Consider the following 24,916-nt stretch of genomic DNA (forward strand, 5'->3'; position numbering starts at 1 on the left):
GATGATCTATGAAGGTGATTAGGCTCACGTCAAAGAAAACACTCTGGGAGTAACTAGGAACTGTAGCTTGTTGGAAGTCACCCAGGCACAGACAACTAATGTTCTCTGTGTTCCTGAATCGTGAGCCCCCGATTTTCTGGCAACGAGCACACTGCGAGTATGTCATAAGGTTTTTGTCAGGGTTCAGAGACACCAGTTGGCCTAACATGCAGAATTGTACAATGGCTGTGAGAATGACCACATCTGATTTTACTTTAATTTGAATTATGCTGTAACATGTCATTTTTACACATAATACAGGCAGGAAACATTATTTGCAAAGGAAAAAAACACAAAAAAGTAAAAGAAATCTGCTGTATACTATGCCCTGTATTTCTTTTAAGTAGAAAAAGCTTGGTTGTCTTTGTTGGTTTGGTATGGTAGCACTGTCAGTGTAAGCTACAATTCTAATAGACTTGAATTGGATTAATTGTGTGATTATGTTCACATCACTGATAAACACAGGTAAGGGCAACACCTTCTCACCCTTGGTCATGACTTAAGCACTAGCAATATTAATACTAAGTAATTATCATGTGAAAAAACGGAAATGGTAATAGCAGAGCTAGATGAAAACTAAGTGACTAATAAATGAGAAATTCTGCTAAAAATTAAGACAATTCTTTGAAATGACCATTAAGAAGTTTAATTTAAAACCATAAACATGATCCTCGCTGCTGTACCAGAGAAAAAGTATTACTAAAAAATTGGAAATTAATCCTCTGGGCAAAATGAATGTGTTTATTCTACTTAATACCATCTAAGCCAATTCTCCTAAGCTCCCATCACGCAGGCCTAGAGACCGATCAGCGACGCCCCTATTTGCCCAAAATTCTCCCAGCCTGTGTGGCTGGTTTCTATTCATCATGCTACAAAGTGAAAACTTATAAAGCTTCCAATATCCTAATGGCTTAATGGGTCATGAATTATCCTACATCTTAATCTAATCATAGTGCATTCATGGTTGATAACAGATTCCTTTGATATCTTGAATAGCAACAGTGTAGCATTTGTGTATTTTGCTTACATGAAATTTGCAGTAGAAGTTGAGCCAAAGTCAGCTTTACTGTGATTCCTGCCATATGCACAGGGCACGCACAGAAATATCTTTGCCCTGTGACTAACAGTGTGAGAACAGATAAATGCAGAGTTTAATAAAAAGAAAACTATGCGTTAACCCAAGTACAAAAAGAAAGCGCAGTGGGGGGATTAAAAATATCTGAAACTTTTATGGACTTTTGTGCTTGAATGATTCATTGGTTCGTGTTAAGTCGCTCATCAATAAGAGCAACAAATAATTTCCGGAAAATGGTCAGGTACAAGACCTGGACTGGAAATGAGTTAAAAAGCAGAGAAACACTGGAGAACTATTGCTCTAACAACCTGGAAGCAAAACACAAAGACATTAGGGGTGGCTCAGGACTTGCACACACAGGTTCAGGAAAAGATATTACACAATTTCCTTAGGGATTAATAAAGTATTCTGATTCTGATATTACAGTCTGTATAGAGTAGTTATTATTGTGCATGCTACATGAGATGTGACTAAGATGTACTGTAATATAGGTATTCAGCTGAAAATTTTAAATTAAGGTTGTCTTGATGACAAAGGACATGCATGATGGTGCATCTATGTCTGCATCACTGCACTGTATTCTGGTTATGCTGCAAAGGAGGCTCTTTTGTGCTGTTAAACTTTTTGCTTGTGTCAAAAAGTTAAGCTTAAAAAATATATGGAAGCACAGAAGGCAAGAGTCCCTGTACTGACGCTAATTAGGGAGCAAAAGAACTGCAGGAAGACCGAAAAAGTCTGAGATTTCAAAGGTAAGAATCTGAGATCAAATGCAGGGGCGACTGAAGCAACTTGAAAGAAGCTTTCAGTGCACTTATTGATTTGCATGCAGATATACTGAGCAAAGATATATAGAGGAGTAAAAAAAGTTAGGACTAAATAGAAAAAGGCATTTTACTTATCTTTGGCTGTGTTTTGGAAGGGTAATATAATATGTGAGGATTTTGATAGAATAAGTAAATAAAATTATACATTTTAATCACACTACAGATCATCTGAGTAACTAAAGAAACAAAATACCTATGTTGTCATCAGAAACTCAGTCTTTTTTATTCTTCAGTAAAAGAATAAAGTAAAGACTTTAAAAAAAAAAAAAACGAGGTTCATTATCAGGCTTTCAGAGAAAGACTAACAAAAAGGTAGAGCAAAATCACCTAACAAACGCTGCAGATACATGCTACACCTGAGCTTTAACAGGCAGCCATTAAGACACACACATTACAGCACTCCTGTCTTTGCTTGCACACCTACACAGTATTCAGGGAGCGGCCGACCCAAGTGGCTGTGTTGTTGTCAGTATTGTCTCCGGGGAGGTGGAAGTGGTTCAGGTTGAGGCTTTCTCAGCTGTCAGTGAGTGTGCGAGGCACTTACATGCATAAAAGCAAGGGAATGAAAGGCTGGTAGGTAGATGAAGTCATCTTAAACATAAAGGGTTGTAGATGCAGTTTGGAGATTTACATAAGGAGGCATTTAACTGACATGATTAGGCACTTTACAGCCTTGCTGTATTGTGTTGTTTGAGGCCTGCGCTACAGAAAGAGACAAAATGATTTATTGCCTCCATTTGTCATCCAATGGCCCTTCAGGACTCTAAGTAAAGACAAATTACATTAACAAGACACAGAAGCCCTCCTGTGCTCAGATTTGTCATAGAAATGGTGTTTCTTTCAATCCACTGTCTTCTATAGTTCAATATAAAATTGCATATGATGGCTCCTCATTTCTAACAGAGCAGCAAATTGTACTCCTGATAGTCAACATGAACACTGAGCCCGCTCTGGTTTTCGAACCTCATCGCGTCTAGTAGATTACCACAAATTGAGACCTACGTATTAGAGTGGAAATCAAGAAGAGTGAATGAGAATGCCTGAGCTCAGATTGTAGATAATAACATTTGCATGTTTCCCACCAGCTCCATCCATTCTCATTTATGTAAGAGCATAGGCAACATTACAGACTGCTATAATCCCTCAAAGCTGACAGTCATGATGTGGCAGGTAATGTTACTGTACTGGTTTGTGCCTCCAGGACAGTGAATGATTTGTACAGTCGTTTTCCTTCCAGAAATTTGCACAAGCACAGGTGATTGTGTTTCAACAAAGCTGTTGTATAGAAATGCCACGAATGTTGTAAAGCCAAGAACAGTAATGGAAATATCCTGCAGCCAGCTTAGCATAGATCAAGTTGGGGGGAATGAGAAAAAGCAGCAGCACTGCGTCTCCATCTGTTGTACAACACTTTGCTGATCATGTTATCAGTTGGAGAAAGCTAATGTAAACCTACTGCTGATGAAACTAACCATGTGTCCTCTGGTTTCCTCCATAGAGGGAAGACTAAGTAGAACTGTAGTTTGGGGTAAAGAGCTGGTGTTGCGAGCACCTTTCAGCACCTTCTGATTCAGTGCACATTTACAGGGCCCCAAAACACAGGTAGGCTGAGGAGCAAAGCCATGTTTCTGTCATCGGGGGTCTGCAACCTGGATCTTTGCTTCAGCAGTTCCAGTGCATACGTACTATGTAAAAGCCTAAAAAAAATTACACGTATAGTAGCAGCAGGGGATTGTCATTCTCACCTACAAGGTTTCAGAGATATGTTGAAGAAGCTTTATTTGGTATGTGGTAAAATAGCAGACAGGGCATCCAGAGGAGGGGTGAGTCTGTGAGCGCCCACTGTAATGTTTGGCAGTGGACTTCAGGCATACAAAATGAATGTAGTGGTCTTGATTGAACATGCTGCAAGTATATTTAGCCTGTCTTGAACATGGACTACTTTTTTCTCAGAGTGCAATTTACTAAAAGAGCTCACGCAACATTTATAACGTGGGAGAGTCTGACCTGTCTGGAACGTGCAGCAACAGTGTGAAATACAAACATGGTAAATCATACCTGTTAGACAAAGTGACTAGCAGGTTAATTCTCAAACTGCAAGAAAGAAAGAAAGAAAGAAATGAAGGAAAGAAAGAAAGAAAGAAAGAAAGAAAGAAAGAAAGAAAGAAAAGGAAGCTGCGTTATGATGTGTGTTTTTCCCCTTGTGGCAGCATAAGTTTATACATTAACTGTAATTTTGCTGCAAGTGTGCATCACTGCAACTGTATAGCACATTAATTCAGATGAAGAGGGAACTTAATGGAGTTGTGTGTGTGCGAGAAGGAGATAATATAGAGAACGCTACTAATATGGTGTCAGAATGGACTACTAGTAGTAAAACTGTCGTGCACAGTATAGTAGTAATGGCTGATTGCACTGACAGCTATTTCCACTTACTGTGAATAGCAATAATAAACTGAGGCAGGGAACTGACCTGAAACAATCCATATGCTAAGCTCATTAAACATATTCCCAAGTGCAATCATTATTATAGCAACATCCTGACAACATTATTGCCAGGTATGGCCATAACAAATGAAAAAATCATCATATTGACATTAGTTATAATAGGGTGTAGGGCCAACTTTCCAGTCAGCTAATAAATTATATTATTTTTTCCACCCCAGGCCTCAAGTTGCCCTCAGCCCTTTGCTCACTCAAGCTGATATTATATTAAAAATTAAACAGGACATTAATAATATACAAAGATGAAAATATAAATATCTGAGTGCCTGGACTTGATGACCATGAGGAACCTTATTAGTCACACAGAATTTGAAACCAAGGAAGGGCCAGCTCACTTGAATCCTTAAAGACTTCTTACCGCTTGTCTTACCTAGCTTTGGAGTTTTATTCTTTACTTGCATTTTAGTAAACTTGTAGATTTTTTTAGGTTAGCAAGTAACTGAAATAATGGTAGCTTTAAGTTTTGATAAAAACCATTGGGGGAAGTATTTTATGGAAATCATGTGAAAGAATTTATTCATTAAAAAAAGCACTTGTCTGGGAAAAAGCTCTTTTCAGTGATATATGGGTACATACTACTCCACACTGTAATTATGAATCTCATTAAAATGCTGTGTACAGGCACACTGTCAGGTACACCTTTTTAACTTCTTGTTAATACTTAACCAGCCAGTCGCATGGCAGCAGCTGAATACAGTGAGTCATGTAGACATGGCCGAGACGACTTGCTGATTTTCAAACTGAGCATCAGAATGGGGAAGAACTTTTACATGACTTTGAATGTGGCATTGTTTCTGGACTGGTCTGAGTATTTTAGAAGCTGCTGATGTCTTGGGTTTGATCTTCTAGATATCAGATGTTATCTCTGATCTCTAGGGTTTAGAGAACTCGTGTCAGCTAACAGGAAACTGGGGCTACAATTGGCACAGGCAAAATTGGACAGCAGAAGATTAGAAAAACAGTGAATCGATGAGTCTTAATTTCTTCTGTAAAATTTGGATGGAGGGTCAGAATTTGTTGTAATCAGCATGAAAGCATTTATCCTGCCTCAACCCAAAAATACCAGCTGATCTTTGTTTGAGTCTACCTGAGTATTGACCACAAAATTCCCTTTATGACCAGCGTACTCGTCTTCTGACAGCTGCTTCCAGCAGGATAACACACCATGACCACACCACAAAGCTCAGAACATCCTAAACTGGTTTCTTGAACATTACAACAAATTCATTGTACTCAAATAGCCTCCACAGTCACCAGATCTCAGTCCAACACCTTTAGGATGTGACAGAATGAAAGAATTGCATCATGGATGTGCAGCCAACAAGTTTTGGTTTTATTTAAGGCTTGACTTCCCATGAGGAATGGAAGAAGGCTTTGTGCTGAAACAAGACAATTCTTCCAGTAGATGAGTTGAATTTTTCTTAATTTTGTCCTGCTTTGAGTATTTTTCCTCTTAAGTACTCAGGTGACTGGTGAAATAGGTTAAAGAAGTCACCTCTTAACATGTAATAGCCACACTAATGCACCTTATGAGACAAGACATGAGTTAAAGATGTTTCGACATATGGTAGCACCTGAGGACAGACGAAGAAACCCTCAGCATGTAAATCTAATCTTGTGAGGACTGAACATACAATTAGATAATTACTTTTTTATTGCTTTTGTGGTGAGGGGATTATTCTGCTGCCTGCAGCTAATATAGACACTTCCTTATTATGCACATTCAGCTTTCATATAAGAACCCTCCTGATCCCCACCCCCAATGCAATTAACATAAATTCTCATATGGTTAGTGTGTTCACGAGCACATTGTTGGTCAAGATAAAAAACAATAGTTAGGAAAGATCATCATGTTGTCCTTTACCATTAGGTTTGCCAATCCATTCGGCACACAATTTTATAACAGAGTTTTAATTTGAAACCATGTAAAACAAAACAAAACAAAACAGCAACACAAAACAAAAAAACAGAGGATTTAAGGCTTTTTGCTTATTTATCCCCCCCCCCCCCGTTTCTTTTAATCAAATTCATCCACACTACCTCAGGCAATGAAATTAAGTTTAACTGTCAGGAGACAATAGTGAGTCACAGAGCATTCAAATCAACTGCCACTCTTGATGATGATTAATATAAAAATGACGCAGGGCTACTTTTGACTTTTTGAATCACATCTGAATCTGAATCGCTCAGATGAGCTTCGTAAATCTCGTACAGTCCTCCCAAGCAGTGTCAATGCAGAGTGCGCCTAGAAAAGCAACGTGGCAAGAAAGATGAGAACCGCTTATGCCAAAACCTCCTGAGTGATAATTAAATGAGACAACTGTAAATTACACAAAACTTGGAAGAGAAGTCAAAACAGGCTGTGAAAATAGAGGGAAATGTTCCAACTGGTTGTTTTCTGTATTAATTTAGTGCTATCACTTCTGTCATTTCTCTGTCAGTTGGAGTTGGAGTGCAGGATCATGACATCATTTCCAAATGTCTGTAATGTTCTCACTGACAGGGCTGCCAGTGGGTCTCGTTCTGCTCTGAGCAAGGGTCCAACATTTCTCAGCATGAGCCGCGCTCTGAAGGATGTCCCACAACTCGCAATTATGAGGACATTTTCAAGATAATGTTGTGGATTAACAATCAATAACAGACAATTTTCCAACTTACACTTGAAAGACCAAACCAGATGGGGAAACTGCTCAGACAAGAATGAGTTTCCTATGAACTTGCAGTGGTTTAGTTTCTTTGTTTGCACGGGGTGACTACAGACACATGCTACTCCTTAAGGGACTCTTTCTGTGTGGGATATGCTTTTGATCATTTGTCATAACGGACAGAGACGAGATCTGAGATGACCACACAGTCATCCTACATGTTACCATATTGTAAATCCATTCCATCTTTAATAATGCTATGTGAGTTATGTTTCTGGGGCTCTTTGAAGAGGGAAAAGCAAAATGGAAAAACAAAGTGATGTGCTGTGAATTACCTTTCGATGCAAGGGTGTAAATACCGGGGCAGAAAAATTAGCAAAATGTAAATATATCCAATTTTTTAGCATCTTTTTGCATTTAGAATATTTCCACATCTGCAACAGTTTAGTGTCAGACCACCAATAAAAGCAACCAAATGATGTTTCTCCCTCCTCTTCTCACCCCTGTAGTCTGACAGCACATTTCAACATCTGAGAATCCTGCTGACTGTATCTTCTTGTGCCGTGTCCCCAGACTGCGGCTCCACCTGCCTGCTGCTAAAAGGCGTCAAGCTGGGATAATTGGCCTCCCTGTCCACTTTTTACTGCCATCCACAATGTCTGAAAGCTCTCCTTCACACGCACACGGGGGATACTAACGTGACAGTTCCCCCTGCGCTACCTCTCTATTTGGCCTCTCATCCTCACAGACTAACTGCACATTAATTTTCATTCCGTAGACCATTAGGACTGGATAATGATGGCATCTGTCACTGGAAGCTGGGGGTGTCTTTGGGGTCTTATGACAGAATTGAGAAAAGAGAAATGGAAATCAGTCCACAAAAAAATGAAAATGGCCACAGATACCTTCTCAAAACGCCTCCCTTTAGCCCTTTGGGACAGTGAGGGGAGATAAAATGCAAGATAATCCCTCACCCAGTGTATTTATTTCAGTGCATGAATCACAGTATAAACACCTACTGACATTGTTGACACTGTTATACAATAATATTATACAGGATCTGGACTGAATGGTAAAAGCAGCATTTTCAAATTTCCTAAATTTCTACTCTGACTGTACAATCGCACATTTTATTTAACTTGTAGTTTACAGGTCTAAAAATGATGTCACCGAAGAACATGAAACCCAAATCAATAGGAATCTTGGAAATAAAACTGCTATTTACATGGAAATACAACGATCATGGCTCCTACTCTGCTAAATCTGTTGCCCTCAAAATGTATTCATTTGATTGATGCCTGAAGATACAGTGACCTACGATTAAATCAGAATACAAGTTAATTTAAACATACCAGCAGGCTAGCAGGGTAGAAAAATCCCTGAAAATATGGAAGTAATTTTAGGACCTCTCAGTGTATGAATATATGATCAAATGCTTGATTTTATCTGACACATAAGCTGTCCCTTTCCCCAAGGACAGAGACTTACAGTGACCACAAAAATGCTTTAAAAGCAAAGGGCTGCACAGTACATGCTTTTGTTATGGTAGTGTACGTTCTTCATCTTTACATTGTATTTTGCTAAAATATAATTTCATTTTAGGTTATTTTGTATATCGTGGAGCATAAAGATTGTTTTGCTGCATAAAATGTGACATTTGAGCAAACGTATTACATAATATGCAGTAAACATTTCATACAATTTCCCCCTTCGTAATAACTTGGTATGTGGGAAATCCTGATAGCTGTCACATTATATTACTGTTAGTCTACATTTGGTAGATTAAGCAAAACAGAAAAGTTGTCAAGCTGCACACATTAAAGAAAGCAAATTAGGAGTACAAATAAAGACCTACTGCTTTGTTTTCGGAACACAAAAGGGCAACGGAGGCTTTAATTTGACTCCACATTTGTACAGATGTTTCTGCAGAGTGGCGATGAAAACTGTATTTTTAAAAAAGTGTTTCTGTAGTATTATTATTATTATTTTAATTGCCGGGCAAAAATGAGCGTAAAATAAACCAAAAAAAAAAAAACCCCAAAAACACCTGATGTTTTTGTTTCCAAGTAACAAAATCAGGTTTACACTTAACTATGTGGATTTGTAAGTTTAATTGTATCTACTTTACCTGCTGGTTGTTAAGATACGGGTGCAAAAACAAACGATTAATTCTTCCAGTTAGGCAAGTTATGGCCCTAAACTAAGCATAAAGTAAAAGGCATGACTGCTCTTGCACACGTGATAGGATGTTGGCTCCCTCCTGCTGTATCTGTTGTTTGTCACACTGATTACAGCTCCTCACGCTCCCTGTTCTCAGAGTAGCTGGTATGCCAGCACATCATGCAATCCTCTACAGGCACTGAACCACCACTGTAGGTCTTAGTTAAACTCAATAAAAGGAGAGATGGTGATGTTCTGGGTTCTGCAAATTGCAAACATTAAAACTACAATCAAGACTTACTGTAATGAATAAAACAATTTGTCAAAGCTGGTCTTCACCAGCATCCATAATTAGAAATATACACATCCACTTGAGACCTTCGGCTGTCTTCAAGTTGGTGAAGACATCAAACGCATTCTTACTTGATTCAATTATCTCACACCAACATATAACACGGCATCACACTGCCACCTAGTGGTCAGGAGATGTGTGTGCAGCGGACATGAACCTCAACAGACACAGAAACACGAGGTCAATTTCTTTCTTTTGTTTTTTACTTAAAATATGCACATATATAATAATTTTAACCATTCAAATTAGAGTGTAAAAAAAATCGTTCATTTTAAAGACAAAACCGTCGCCATAGTGACATTTCTTTAAAAGGGCAGGGAGAGAAAAAGACAATCTAGACACATTCACAAATATACATACAGACCACAAAAAAAAAAAAAAAAAAAAAAAAAAAAAGTGGGGGGAAAAGGGCAAAAAGTATTCAAATAAACTGTATTAACACTTCATATACAAAATTCATAAAGTTTTTTGTGTGGGGTTTTAAGCTCAATTGCAGCCTTGCAATGTATTTTTAAGATCTCATTATCTGTCAGTGTTCAGTGTACAAAAATGTGTAATAATACACATTTACTACACAGTAATAATGTCCAAAGGCATTTGTACAGGTCTCTCATGCCATGGCATGTTTTTAACATTTCACATATCAAACAGAAGATGTGTTCAGATGAGATCACTCAAGTTCCTTGAACCGTGCAAACATGGCCTTGCGTACTGCTTGTTTGTAGGTGGCATGGTCCCAAACGACAGGCTCCTTCTTCTTCCTTGGCTAGAAAAGAAAAAAAAACTCAATAAGATGTCCAGATAACAAAAACCTTTCATAATGCTAAAATCAATCAAATGAAACCCCGCACTTACCGCGACAGGTTCCGCCCCTAAACCAGGCCTCTCGCTGACTTTATTCATTTCCCTAAACACAGGAAACACTGTTAGGCAAATATGACCAGAAGCATGCTTTAAATTTATTTATTTTTACAATTCTCGTAATATTTACTTTGTTTCCCATTTTAGTCACAATAAACACATTTTGTTAATGCCTCTTACCTGGAGCTCCCAGCCCAGGTGTTTTGATGCTGTGGTTGTGAGTGATGGTGTTTTCTTCTTTTCTGTTCTGGTGATTTGGGTGCTTCTTTGGCACTCAGCTGTAGAGGATGCAATCACTTTTACTTAGACTACTGAATTATCCACGCAATACCCTCCTCTGCAAACGTTCCCACTCCACGCATGTCCACTTACTTGTCTTTCCTGGTTCTCCAGTGCCTCCAATTCCTTCTTTGACCTCTTAATTTTAAGGTGGATCTCCATATTTTGCTGTGGAAATAACAATGCAAGTTTTAGAAGCTAAATTTGTAGTATCAGTGCCAATAACTGATGATAGACAAGTCAGAGGGTAGTACTTTGTGCAGATCAGAAAGCTGTTGGTGACGGATAAGAGCATCCTTGTTGGGGAACTGCCTTCTACACAACAGACACGCCATCTTCTTCCAGTCAGTCAGTTTGTCGTCCTTTTCTTTTGACTGGCCGCTCTGAGCGGTTTTAACCGTCTCATCCTCCTTTTCTTCCTCCACCTCTTCATCGCTTCCGGCTCCATAGTCTGATGCCAGCATACCCAGGGATCCCATTGGACGCTGAAAACGGAAGCAGATGAAGATTAAACTGAGAATAACCAAAACACCAAAAATATGACCCAGGAGGAAATCTTACTTTTGACTTCTCGTCTTTCTTAGCAGGAGCAAGGGGCTTCTTAAAAAGATCATCTCCACCTGCAATCTGCAGATGACAGAATAGAAGGAAAAATGATTACAAAACAAAAGAAAGCAATAGCTGTTACTCCTGCATGTGAAATCGAGTCGACTCAATTATGATGTTTGGGGGTCCCTAACCTTCCTTTCAAATACAGCGAAACCAGCATCGGCCGATTTAGACTGCCTCTTATCGTCGTCTGTTCCGGTCTTCAGCAGAGGAGATGGAGCACGCACAGTTTCCTTTTGACGATTCTGGATCTTCGCCCAGCGCTCCATATCTTTCATTATCTGCAAATAGGAAAAAAAACATTTCTCATCTATTTGCCCCCTGCACACATTTATTTAACATTATGCACAGCAGATTTGCTACATAACTGATACCTTGACAGCAGCTAGGCTTCTTGGCTTCTCCTCCTTATCCTTCTCTTTGTCCTTTTTAGCAGAGTCGTCACCTTCTTTGTCCGGAGCAGCACCAGAAACTGAGCCGGGCTCCTGAGCTGAGCTGGCAGCTGAAACTGGAGCTGGAACCGTTGAAGCCTGAAGTGACACTGACGGCTTCTTCATTTCTAGAGGAGCATCTGCTGCTGGGTTTGAAAGAATGGCCTGGTCTTCAGCCGTCATGGTAACAGGTTGGTTATCTGCAGAGTTACTTCCTGGGACTGGGACATAGGTCTTTGACACAGCATCCCAGTACAAGTACTCCTGGGCTTGAGCATTATAGAAATACTACACACACACACACACACACACACACACACACACACACACACACACACACAAAAAAAAAATTAAAACCTCTATTCAAGTTCCCTTTGGGGTTGCTTAAAAATCTGCTAAATTAAATCAAAGCATCTTCTTATTACTTAATGATTGGGTCATAATTTTTAATCACCTAAACAATCCATCTTCTCAAAAAGAAGTTGGAGGTACTGGGTAGATGTTTTAATTATGCAGTGAAATCTACAACATACAAACTCGTATTCACATTCTTCACAGCAATCATTAATCTCACTGACTAATCTCACTGATTAATCTCACTTTGCACTTTTTTAGGCAGTGTGGAGGCTCACCCTGGAGTTCGGATCGTAGTATAGCGTTGTCTCCGGATCGTAATAGAAGCCTGACGTGGCATCATACAAGTAGCTAGACGTGTCTGGAATTTCAGCTCCTGGAGTAAGCATAGCAAATGAATAAACATAAATACATTGGATGTAGGGGTGGGCGGTATAAACTGTATACGGTAGAAACGATATAAATTTGGCCAACGGTAGAGCTTTTGACTATACCACTCTCCCGCTCTAGGGCACAGCAGTATCATCTGCAAATTATGCCGGGCAACAGTAATAACTACGAGACGAAGCACTTTTGGAATATGGGAAAAGCCAAAAATGGCGCTTCCCCCACTTCCAAACCATTGATTCATTAATGCTGAATTCTCTCGCAGCTGCTCTATTCCCATGTTATTGCAGTATATTAATCACCAACCTCGTATTGTGGATGGATTATCTCAGTTGTTCTCCTGACTGAAGTTTGGTCCGTTTATAGCATCCTTCCATGCGATTGCATGTGTCCCTAACCACCAGAAACCCTCACGTTAACTTTTATCCAGTGGAAAAAGGTTAGCGTTCATCCTTCAGCTTCACTATGCTAATGTTATGCTAACGTAGCTGTTTTGCTAGCAATCATGTAGTACATCATTATATACCCGCTAGTCCAACTTCAGTAACCCTACAAACGTCACTGCTGTTTAGTTTTCTGTCTTCATTTATGTTGGAAGTGATAACAGAGCTGTACGTTTTAATTTTTTCAAAAATCTCTCAGTCAGAACATGGCATATCATGTTTAAGTGGAAACTAGCGAGCTAACTTCCTGCTAACTTCGAACTCCGATGAATTTAATAAATTCTGTTTTCATGGATGCATGGATCTTAAACTTAATTGTTACACCTGGTAAAGCAGCAACGCTGATCATTTTATTAAATATGAAAGAATTTAGACAGTTTTAACTCTCAGTGTTGCCGCAGTGTTTGTTTGACTTTGGGACCTGGGCCGTGTACTACATAAAATCGGTTCGAAGTCAGTAAGCACAACCAGAATTCATACATAAGGTACACTGTTGATTTTTGAGAAAATTAAAGGATTTTAAGTGTGCCTTATAGTGTGTAAAATACGTTATACAGAAGAAAAGAATATATCGCGATATATACATTTACCACACATGCTTCAAATTATACCTTGATATGGATTTTAGGCCATATCGCCCAGCCCTAATTGGATGGTAGATGATCCTAAAAAAAGACCCATTTAAACCGTCTAACCATAAATGTAGGCCTGTGATCCGTCTGTGGTAGCTGCCATCCCAGAAGACTCTGTGGTCACATGAGTTCCAGCCAACTGGTATGATGGATCCACAGTTGGAGGTGCAAGATAGCCGATTCCCTTTGAGGGGTTGAAAAATAAAGACAGTTATATGGTCACATTTCAGACAGCATATTTGCAACTTTGCTCTTTTGGTATGCAACCTACCAGGGTACCGCTGGGGTCTAATGGCGGCGCAGCATTAGACATCGCAACACCTGAGGAGAAACAATAGTTTTTAAATTACAAAAAAAAAAAAAAAGAATTATAACCAACAGGAGAGACACACTAGACTGTATCTGAGAAAGAGTCACCTTGCATTCCAGTAAGAGCACCAGTAGGTGGCTGCAAGAACTGTGGAGGTTGTGGAAACTGCTGCTGCTAAAACACAGAAAGAAAATAGATCATCTGAGTTTGCATCATTCACTTCAGCTTCAGTAATTAGAGAGCACTGCACATTTAATAATGCTGACTCTTATTACTTAGATATTTGTTTTTGAAACCCCAGAACTACTACCACCTCGATAAAGATGCAGAACAGCAGTCAATACCTGTTCACATACTTTTGCATAACACCTAAACATCAATAGTCAATGTAACTCATTGCTGACAAATCATGATGCATGGCAGCACTTGTCAATTAGTGATGCTTTTCATTTTACTTTATTTATTTTTTTAAATACCACAAGATATACAAATATAATAGGGAGCTTTTTTAAATATATGACTTTATAATTTACTGTAAAGCTGATGAGCACACAGCCTTTGGTCATGTGTCTTCACCCAGACATCATGCAGAGATGTTCAAACAAGTTCATTCATAATGCACGCCCCCCACGCTGCTTTTGGATGTTCTCACTACAGACATGCCCAAACAAACAACAGTCTTTAGTCCTGGTTTGTATCCGTAGCTCCTCCTTCCTTCTAGCCTCTTTATCCATCTTATTCAGTAAGTCTGCCCCAGGGCAGCTGTGGCTACAACTGTACCTTGCCTCCACCAGTGTATGAATGTGAGAGTGAATGAATAGTGGAATTGTAAAGCGCTTTGAGGGAACCCAAAAGACGCTATATAAATGCAATCCATTATTATTATTATTATTATTCACTTTCAATCATTCCCTTCTCTCATTCCACTTTTCTTCACCTCCCTTCTCATCCTCACATCCTCCCCCACTGTCATTATCCAACTACTTTACCTTCATATAACTTTCACCCTCCTGTTAGCCCTCTATTTTTCCCACCTTGCTTCTTCGCTTTTTAACAGTAGCTGCCCTTTACAGCACAGCATGGTAGCTCAGTGACGAGTAATGCAGTCTAACAGACAAACTACATCACCTCAACCTGGGCGACCAGGTGTTTGTTTGGAGTTCTGTGTTCTCCTTAGTCATTAACATCATTAGAAATCAAAGCTCTGGAGTTTAGTAGTATTTGTACAGAACTAATATTATAAACCCTTTTAAGCTGTTATGATCTTAATGAAATTATGCACTTAAATTCACTTTGCCTACTGAACTGAGGAAGGGGTCACTGCTTGGAGCTCCCAATAAAAACAAAAAACCAAAAAGAAAACCCTTCATGAGTTTAACATTCAAAGATGCAAGTTTCTATAATTTTTTTTATAATTACCACAACTTACCCCGATTATGCTGCTGTCAGGTGGAAACCCAAGGATAGAAGTGTTTGATTTCTCAACATCTTTTTTGACACTGAAGGAAAACCAAAAAGAAAAAAAAAAGAAAAAAAAAAAAGGTAAAGATTTTTCTAGTGAACATGTCTGATTTGAAAATCTTTGCAACACAGTTACTTACTTTTGGTTCTTCAGGGGTTTTGCAACCTCAGCATATACTCTGACTCCATCGATATAAAGGGGCCTGGGTTTAGTGAGGAGTTCAACCAGACGTGTCACTTGCTACAAAAGAAGAAACAATGGTATGTTTCGGATACTGAACAAATAACCCCATTACAAACTCAACAAGAATGGAAAAGTAGCGATATCTGGCAGTACCTCATGGGAGTCCATGTCAACAAAGCAGAAGCACTTTGATCCAGGTGGTTTGCCTTTCACTAGACGAACATTTCTCTCATCCAAATAAGCAAAGGGATCCAAGGCTTTCAGGATAGTCTCAACTGTTGTTGTGGACTTCACATTTTTTATTATCATGGCTGTAACAGTGACAACAATTTTTTACTTTAACTGTATTAGCACATAACTGAATAAACATATTCATCCATATCAAGATACAAAGGACAACAAACTGAAGTTCGCATACTCTTGCTGTCTTTAAATACGGAGTCAGACTGTTGTGAGGGGTGATGAGGAAGGTTGCGGTTGTTCCAAGACTCTGCCTGTTGCTCCGTATCATGCTGTTGAAGCCGCTGGTCCACCTGCTGCTGCCAGGCCTCTGGAGTGAGGTCAGAGCTACGCTGCCACTGACTATGAGAAAAGGTCTCAATCGGATCCTTTGGTCTGGACCCATTCAGGTTCATCTTCAGCTCTTCCAAAGGTTCATCTGATATGGGCAATTGGGGCTCCTGGATTTGAGGTACTTTGTGATCTGATTCCTGTAGCAAGAGAAAATGCGAGCCATAAATTTTAAAAAGCATTTTTTCACGTCATCTTTTACTTAGATATTAGCTTTATTTTATTTACAAAGTCATCTTGCTCCTATAAGCTAGTACAAGTTACTATTGTTGCTGTTTTCTATTAATGTAAGCCCAATAATCAATGTGTTCTGATAATTCAGAAGAAACTGTTTTTTGAACTGAAGAACTAAAGATTCTTTATTCACTCACATGAACACGTCTTTCACACTCTTCTGGCTGGATATACTTAATTGAAGTAGTTCTAGTGCCAACCTTTATAGACCCCTGAAAGAAGAACAGAAAATACCAGTCAACACTAAACTTCCCAGTTACTCATATCTAAAATACCAGTGACACCCAACATGCACTGTGGCAGGTTTAGCCCTCCTCTCTTCTATGAGGACAAAATGGGCCATCACTAATGAAAAAGTGCAAAGCCCATGTCCATGACCCATGCTACACATGGGTCATTAGTCCCCGAAAAAACAGCTAGTTGAAAGGGGACCACAAATAAGCGCTGTCTATGGATTATATTCATTACTACTCTATCAATAGATAAAATTATCATGTGGGCCATTATAATCTCACATTTCTTGAGCCAAAGTAACATGCTGAAATGTATTTTTTGCCCAACCAAAACCCAAAGCTATGCAACTCACTATTAAACAAGAAAAGGACAGGGAACCCCGAACTGAAGAGCTAAAATAGGCAATGTTTTTCTTTCTTTTCTTTTTTGTCAAAAATAACTGAGATCATGCCAATTTTTTTCCCCTCTCAATCCACCAGCCTTATTAAACAGTCAGCACATGAAGTCTGAGAAGTGTCATTAGAATCAGATTATCTACAGTTGTCCCTTTCTCACATGGAGCACGCAGTAGATATGTCCACATTTGATGCATTGTCAATACTAAAAACACTCCAGAGAGTTGCATAGTCAGAGCGGGTAGGAGGCTGGACACATGGCGCCCACTGCTCCTTGCGAAGTCACCAAAACTGCACTAGTCTCACATTTGCAGAATCAGATATAACGCAGACTTAGATATAGAGAGCTGGTCCAGACATTAGAAATTTCACTCTTGGTCTACAAGACAGCCATCCACGGAAGAATAAAGGTCACTCTAAAGTTCTAGATGAGAACCAAATTCTGAGCAGATGAGTTGTACAAACCAAACATTGCCACTGTAAATAACCCATTTCCAACACCAGGCTGTATCTGCATGAGATGTATCCAAGCAAAACCTACAGTACGTATAAATGTTTTTACAAATTTTGAACCATTTATCATCCATAACACTGTGGAAGTCAAAAATGCATCTGAATGTGGCCAGTGTGTCTTCATTCCAGAGCCATTATTTTACCCCCCAAAAACTAGAGCCATCCTTTTCCTCTCCCAGGAGTTTCAAGGTGGATATTCAAATATTTGTCATTAAAACCTGACAACTGATTCCATTGGCGTATGTTTTTTTGAACGAGCCGATCACAAGCTGCTGAACATGTACAAAAATAAATAAGTTATTGGTGTAATAAAGGTGAAAAGCAAAACAGTCAACTTGAGCCAAAACAGCTACACATTTCAGCAAAAATCCAACTGGCCAAGATAAGTCAAGATCAAAGTTGCTCCAAGCAATCCAAAGGCCGATATCGAAAACCACAAAAACAAATAAATAACTGATGAGTTCAAGAGGCCAGCAAGAATTTGCAAGACTTGCATTCTGAGAAAAAGTTGAAGATAAATGAAATTGAACCAAAAATATAAGACATACTGCAGAAACCTGAAGACAAGACTGTTTGCAACTGTGTCTTGAAGCTTTGTGAATCTGTATTCCCCACTTTCAGGCATTCCATGAAAATTTGTGCAGTCAGAGAATCCATCCAATAAATGTTGTGGCATAGCAGCAAAAACAGAGATGTCAACATAATGAATGACCCTAAAGGAACAGTCAGCGGCTCGATCACAAATCAAACAGCTTCATTACGAGGAAACGCCAAAATAACTTTCTTGGCGATTCAACAACAGCTGAAATAATATAGTCAAGATATCGTCCACTTATTTCAGTTTGCACCAAAGTCGTGAAGCAACAAACTACAGCGCCAAGCTGCAAGCACAGCTAAAAGCTCTCGAATGCAAAGTAGTTACAGACATTATAGATAAGTGGGTATTCACTATAATGCTTTACCTGTCCTAAAATTACAACTGGAAAAGGTTTCAATCAAGACCCCAAAATAATAATTTGAATGAAGACAGTCAGCAACACAGCTTACAGCCACCACACACAACTCCTACAAAACAAATACGGTCAACTGGTGAAAAGTGACATCTTTCAGCTACTTCAATCAATCAGTTACATTTCAGCTACAATACTGTTTTTCAACCCCAAGCCTCAAGATGAACCGACTATCACCTTCTGATATGCCTTCAAACTCTATTCCTCAAACTTGGAATCTTTCAAAGGGTGCCGGTACAGAAAACGAGCACCAATCAGCCTCCTTTTCCCCCCCATTTTATGGGAAATCCCGTGAAAATTGCTGTGTAAAATGTTAAAACTTGCAGCTGCTTACTTGAAAACAAAATGCCACCACAAGACATAAAGGCACCCATTTGTCGCAAGCAGCAAAAAATTTCCTTTGGTCTTCATAACCAAATAGAGTAAACGTTCGAGTTTAAAAAGAATAAATGTTAAAAATCATTGATTCATTGTAGATAATGAGACTAGCTTTTCATCAAACGTTAAACCATGCAAGAACTATATTTATAGTTTCTGGTTAAATACGTTGTAGTGTTACTCGTTTGGCACATCATGGCTGAAATCTGAAAAGTTAGGACTAGTAATCAATAAAAGGAAAACCAGTTACTGTCTGTACATACTGTTTTAAAGTCGTATTTTTTCTAGATCGACTTAATAGGTTATCTGTGGCATTATTATGGCTGTGTGGATAAGCACTGATATGTTAATAAAAGAGATTAGGACCACCTATTAAAATATATATGTATATATATATATATAATAAGAAAAAAAAGATCTCTTAAACTGTCGACATCTGACATCATCTCCTCAGCCAAGATGACTTCACTAAGAATTAAAGCAATCCCTTCCATGGTTCTCTTCCTCCCCATTTAATAAATGCCCCCTCAACCCCTAGTAATCCTGATGGAAGAGATGGCCTTCGTAGAGTGACGAGGATGGGCCACCTTGTTGGACTCCATGAAGTGGACTGCATCCTCGAGGTTTAAAAACTCCACATAGGCCGTATCGTAGCTGTAACCTGGGGACAGCATTTGAAATACAGATGGGTTTTTGTTAGTCAATGCCAGTAATGATAGTCACCCAGTGAAACATTACAAGAATGCATTTGTGAATACATCGAGACAAAGCGAGCGAATTTTCACACCTTTACCGACACCCATACCTTTTCAGGAAAACTTTTAGTTTATGCCTTTTTTTTTTCTTAATCAGTCTTCAGATGACTGACGACATTTCAGACTCGTCATGAAAGGCTTTGATAAGCCAAGCCTTGACAAACCACTGGCAAGTGAGTGTTTGAGTAGAGAGCACCATGGAGACAGAAAAATTTACAATTTGTGTTCATATCTAATCAAAAACGAAAAAAAGGCACCCATTTCTGTGAGGTGTTTTGATACATTTGACATGATCTTCACAAAAAAGCTCAGCATCATGAAGGCACTGCGTGTACAGCGACCCACTGAGGAAAACTTTCACACTAAAGCAGATGTTTAAATCAGGAAGATGAACAAAGCGCCAGCAGCGGGCTTTCCATTTCAGATTGGCAGACATCTTTTCCCCCCTGATCAGAGTACTTGGATAGCGTCCCCGAAGGACACATTCAGCAAGTCACATGCCACACGTCTTTTTTCTGACGGGTCACCAAATATCACTCTCCAAAAGCTGCTAATATTTAATCTTGCTAAGTCTTTTTAAGCGCTGGCAAAGACCCCAGGTCCTCAAACATGAAAAAGGATTGCAGAAACACCCCACCCCCCTGCTTCTTTTCACTGAGCAAGTTACCAGAGACAACCAACAAGAAAAGCAACCAAGAATGTAAAGAAATAAAGAATGCGGAGGTTCGAATGTCGTAAAAGCGAATCGTCAGGACAGACTAGCGAGAAACTGTCCCAAACAGTTCCACAAAGAAATTTCATTCTTACCTGGCACAACCTTCTTGATTTTCATCCCCTGCATTGGCACACCATCACGAGCTGCAAAAGCACCAAGAATCTGCAAAACATTTCAAAATGAGTAAGCTATGTCATGTCTGTCTATGCCAATTAAAAACACAGTATGGTTTAAAAATAGATAATGTAAAAGACAAGGTTGCATTTCTATTTCAATTACCTGCTCCATTGTGGCAGTCTTAGGAATACCAGTTACAGATATAGTATTGGAAACGTTGTCTTCCATTGATGCACTCCTGTAATCTTGATCCTTTCAGGCAGCAGCCATTAAAATATTCAAATATTATTAATACAATATATTGTTAAACAAATACTAGTGAGGAAAAACAAATTACACATACCTTGGAACCAGAATCGCTAAACTTTGAAGGTGAGATTGGTTTAGACTCTTTAAGGAGTTTCTCTGGAGCTTGAAGTTCTTCATGTTTGTAGTCAAAAACCCCTCCAGAGCCTGTTCTGTAATCAATGTCCCTATAGTCCTGATCTCTTGCCTGTATAGTGCTGCTGCTTGGGAAGTCCTGTTCGGGCCCTAGCTTACCCCTTCCAGGTCCTTGATTTGGTGGGATATCCTTCATCTCTTTAAAGCGATCAGTTGGCTCCTGAATTTCGTGTAAAGGATGATTCTTCTCCAAAGGCGGTCTTTCATCACAATTTGATTTATTGTGAATATGCTTTGGGTCTCTTTCTCCAAGCCAATGTTTACCCTCATTTTCTCTTCCTTGAGGGCCAGTAAGGGGACTTATTTGTGGAAGCGGAAGATCTTGTGGGCCTTTGCTTCCAATTGGTGGTAGACCCATGGGAGGAAAGCGATCACCACGAGGAAAGCCAAGATCCTTCCGTGGAAAGTCAACAGATGGTCTATCCCGCTCATTAAAGCCTGGTGGATCCCTAATATTCACATCTCGGCCAAAACCTACAGGTAAGCTGGGTTCAGGTACACCACCCATACCTTTGTTGAAGAAAGAGTTGCTATCCTTTCGACGGTTCTTCCATTCTTCTGCAAGTGTCATCTCTTCACCACTCCGATAATCCATAAGGGGACTGTTACTCTGCTCAGAATATTCTCTCTTTCTGATAGTGTCTACTGCACCCATAAAGTCTGACCTAGGAGGACCGACATCTGGAGGTATGTCTGGTCTTCCTCTGTTTTGTGGAGGGACATCATTATTTCCGAATCTTAAAGGAGATCGATCTCTACCTCTAAATTCAGCTGAAGGTCCGGGACGATTTCTGAAATCCATATCAGAATCAAAGCCACCCCTTGCATTGAAAGGCGGCCCTCCTCTCCTGTCAGTGTCCATCATTCTCCTGTCACGTGCAGCCATGTCCATATCATAGCGACCTGCCTCTCCCATTGGTGGTCTGTCATGCATGTCTATAAATCCATCCTTTCGCTCCATTTGATCCATGGGGAACCCTCTTCTTCCATCAACATTGGGATTGCTAAACCGTGGCATATCGTAATGGAATGGTTCCCTCTCCCTCATATCCATAAACCTGTTTGTTTCTTGAGGCGGCATACCCCTGCCTCCCATATCTACGGAGTTCCTGCCGGGCCCAGGGAGACCTGAAGAATTCATAAGTTTGTCTCTAATGGAATTTTCATAGTGCCGCCGAAGACTGAAATCAGGCTTTTCTCCAGGTCTGAAGAACTCTCTGTTTGGCTCCCTTCCTCGCATATCATGTTGGTCCATATCACGCCCCCTCATGGGTGGCCCATCCATCCTCCTCATTTCCATAGGCGGCAGATCAAGGGGTCTTGGGCCCATATGACCTATATTCATCCCATCTCTACCTCTATAGTCAGGCATGGGACGATCTCTGCCCCCAAACATTTCTCCACGGTGATCACCACTGGAATATATTAATATTTATTAAAATATTATTTAAAACAAAAAACAGGTGCAAGCATGGTAGAACTAAGTGACATCCAATGATTCAGTTTAATTGAATTCACTGAGGCTTTATTAGCATGGGTTTCATGAAACAATAGTGCAAAAGCATCAGAATTTATCAAGCTATTTGGATAGTACATCATGACAATAATCTGTACATTAATACAGTTTTATGCTTTATGTTGACAACATGAAAATACAATGTATCACATGCATGTCTGTGTGCATAGGTAATTTAAAGTCCTTAAGTTGTGGCATGTTAATTAAGAATAGGTATTCTTTGAAAGAATATGTATTATGTAGATTTTGTAAACTTAAATATACAAAATCTGAGGATTTACTTTGTTAAAGCAACTTTTACATTTCAGAAAATGAATGTCTGTCTTAACCTCACTTGCTTAACAGTTATCACTGACCACATATAACCTTCATATCATCTTAAGATGTTTATTCTTTTCCATTTTCAAAATAGGACTGATTACATTTTTATACCACCAGCTGTATAGTTTTACACCAACTGGTGTTGGGCTAGGAGTGGGAACTGTATCGTTTCTGAGAAGGACCAGTTAGTCCCAGCACCAAATGACACAGCAGCTGTTGTGTGTGGGGAGATTTAGCATGCAGGTTTTTATAGGTTTGGAAAAACATTTGAGTGAGAATATTTAGTAGAGGTCTGTGTGCTTATCTACATGTATTTGTTTGTGGTTCTTTGTCTACATGAGAAATGCCTTTACAGACTTTTGCTAATAAAGGTTCTGACATGTCCCCCATTGTGTAGTGCTGAGTGGACCTCATTCTTCACTACTCTATAGCAATATGGATAATCTTAAGCCAGATTTGACAGTGAGCGGATATGTTTATCCAGATCAATACAAACATTCGATGGTTCAAGGTAGGTAGCAAAATGTATTGCATAACTTTTTCAAATTAATGATAGTGCCAAATCACATCAGCAGTCGCTTAAATGCGCTATAAGTTGTAAGGCAAAGACCCTACAATAATTATATAATAATCTTTCAAATATGCAAATACATTTCCTACTGCTTGCAAATAGCATTACAGATAAAAACATGTGAAATTGGGCAGAAATAAATACACAATAGCACATCTTAAAGTCAGTATGCGCTTATGACTAAATGATGCTCGTTTACCGAAAGGGTGGTCCTCCCCGTGGTCCTTGCCCTGGTCCATCCCACATTCTTATAAGTCAGTATCCTATCTGCAGAGTAAAAAAAACCCAATTTGCGTTATTATCCACACCATCTAAGCTACCTATGGTACATCGGTCATTTAATAATAAAGATGATAACTACTGGGCTTTGACAGAAAAAAAAACCAATAGGACTGATCAGAAATCTTTGAATGCACAGTCACGTGAAAGTGTCCATTTATATGTCAGGAAGAGCGCTATTAGGCCGAAACAAAGATGATTTTCAAAAGATGGCTGCACGGGATAAACATGCAGTGTGGCGTGAGTGCTAATGGTTGCCCACAAAAGAACGGCTCGCTAATTATAGCCATAGGTAGGCCTCACAAAACTACGCCACAACATAGACAAACAATGATGTCCTACTAATTGAACTGCGAAGGAATTCAACGACACCATCGAATCATTTCATCAGCGACAGTGTTTTAACTTGTAAGACCGTTGTAACAAAAGTCAGTCTACCGTAAGTGATGAGTGACGCTATCGAAGCTAACGTAACTTGGCTAACGATTAAAGGACGTTTTCGTTTTCCAAGCTTCCAACTGCGCAGCACCTTCACCAAGGCTTATTTTTTTACAGTATTATTACGTGTATATTCAGTGTATGGAACCCACCTCGGTTGCTCCTCGAGCTGAGAGTTGATACTGCGAGAATTTGTCGCTCAGACCGTCGATGGCTTGAACGAACTGCCGAAAAATGGAGGCGTGTGCTCTTCTTCTACAGCTGCTGCAGCGCAGACTCGTCTTCTTCGTTTTTGTTATACTATACCTATGCAGGGAGAATTGCTGCCACCCAGCGGTTATTAAATACAATAATAACAAGAAGAAGAAGATGATGATGATCTCCTCCCACTGCACCCCAAAACTTTCTCTGTGGTCTTTCTCTTTTACCTCCTGTCTGGAAGTTCCATGTTCCACTGCCTTTGTCCAGTAGATCCATTATCCTTCCTCTGCACATGTCCAAACCATTTCAGCCATCCCTCTCTAATTTTACCTCTATGACGTGCTTTCTAATTTCTAATCCTGTCCTTTCTGGTCCCTCAAATGAAAATTTAAGCATCTTCCACTCTGCCACCTACAGTTCCTCCTCTCCTTTTTGTTAGTGCCTAATAATAATAATAATAATAATAATAATAATAATAATAATAATAATAATAATATGTTTCATATTGGGTGTCCAATTGAGTTTAGTTTTCAAAAATCACTGAAAATCCAATTTACCACAGACAATTATAGAAGCCCCATGCTAAAGTCTAAAGCTTAAAGGCACAATAAACAATATAAATATTGGCTGGGACATTTTATGAACATGCATGTGTTTGCATATGTTGCATCTATTGT

At 39.4% G+C, this 24,916-nt stretch overlaps 1 protein-coding gene across 1 annotated transcript; it reads right to left on the bottom strand.

Annotated features, from left to right (window-relative positions):
* Nucleotides 1–10,064: 10,064 nt before the first annotated feature.
* Nucleotides 10,065–24,277, bottom strand: rbm6 (RNA binding motif protein 6). The gene is made up of 23 exons (XM_085353337.1): nucleotides 24,191–24,277; nucleotides 23,521–23,588; nucleotides 20,816–22,328; nucleotides 20,635–20,724; nucleotides 20,448–20,517; nucleotides 19,473–19,546; nucleotides 16,493–16,567; nucleotides 15,970–16,261; nucleotides 15,705–15,862; nucleotides 15,508–15,608; nucleotides 15,336–15,405; nucleotides 14,014–14,080; nucleotides 13,868–13,917; nucleotides 13,660–13,780; nucleotides 12,413–12,510; nucleotides 11,724–12,068; nucleotides 11,481–11,630; nucleotides 11,302–11,367; nucleotides 10,995–11,225; nucleotides 10,834–10,908; nucleotides 10,642–10,739; nucleotides 10,456–10,507; nucleotides 10,065–10,366 (listed from the first exon to the last, which is right to left on the bottom strand). Exons 2-23 carry the CDS (start codon nucleotides 23,565–23,567, stop codon nucleotides 10,271–10,273), a joined length of 3,939 nt encoding a protein of 1,312 aa, XP_085209463.1. The 5' UTR covers nucleotides 23,568–23,588; nucleotides 24,191–24,277; the 3' UTR covers nucleotides 10,065–10,270.
* Nucleotides 24,278–24,916: the final 639 nt, after the last annotated feature.

Source organism: Diplotaxodon limnothrissa, linkage group LG5, assembly GCF_057381915.1.
Source record: "Diplotaxodon limnothrissa isolate DT_005_m linkage group LG5, D_limnothrissa_male_GT1.1, whole genome shotgun sequence".
NCBI lineage: Eukaryota > Metazoa > Chordata > Actinopteri > Cichliformes > Cichlidae > Diplotaxodon > Diplotaxodon limnothrissa.

Coding starts and splice junctions, on each gene's coding strand:
- rbm6 (XM_085353337.1), bottom strand. CDS start 23,567: ATGTGGGATGGACCAGGGCAAGGACCACGGGGAGGACCACCCTTTCG. Junction 13,918..14,013: donor TGCTCTTACTGGAATGCAAG/GTGACTCTTTCT, acceptor GTTTCTCCTCAG/GTGTTGCGATGTCTAATGCT. Junction 13,781..13,867: donor TAGACCCCAGCGGTACCCTG/GTAGGTTGCATA, acceptor AACCCCTCAAAG/GGAATCGGCTATCTTGCACC.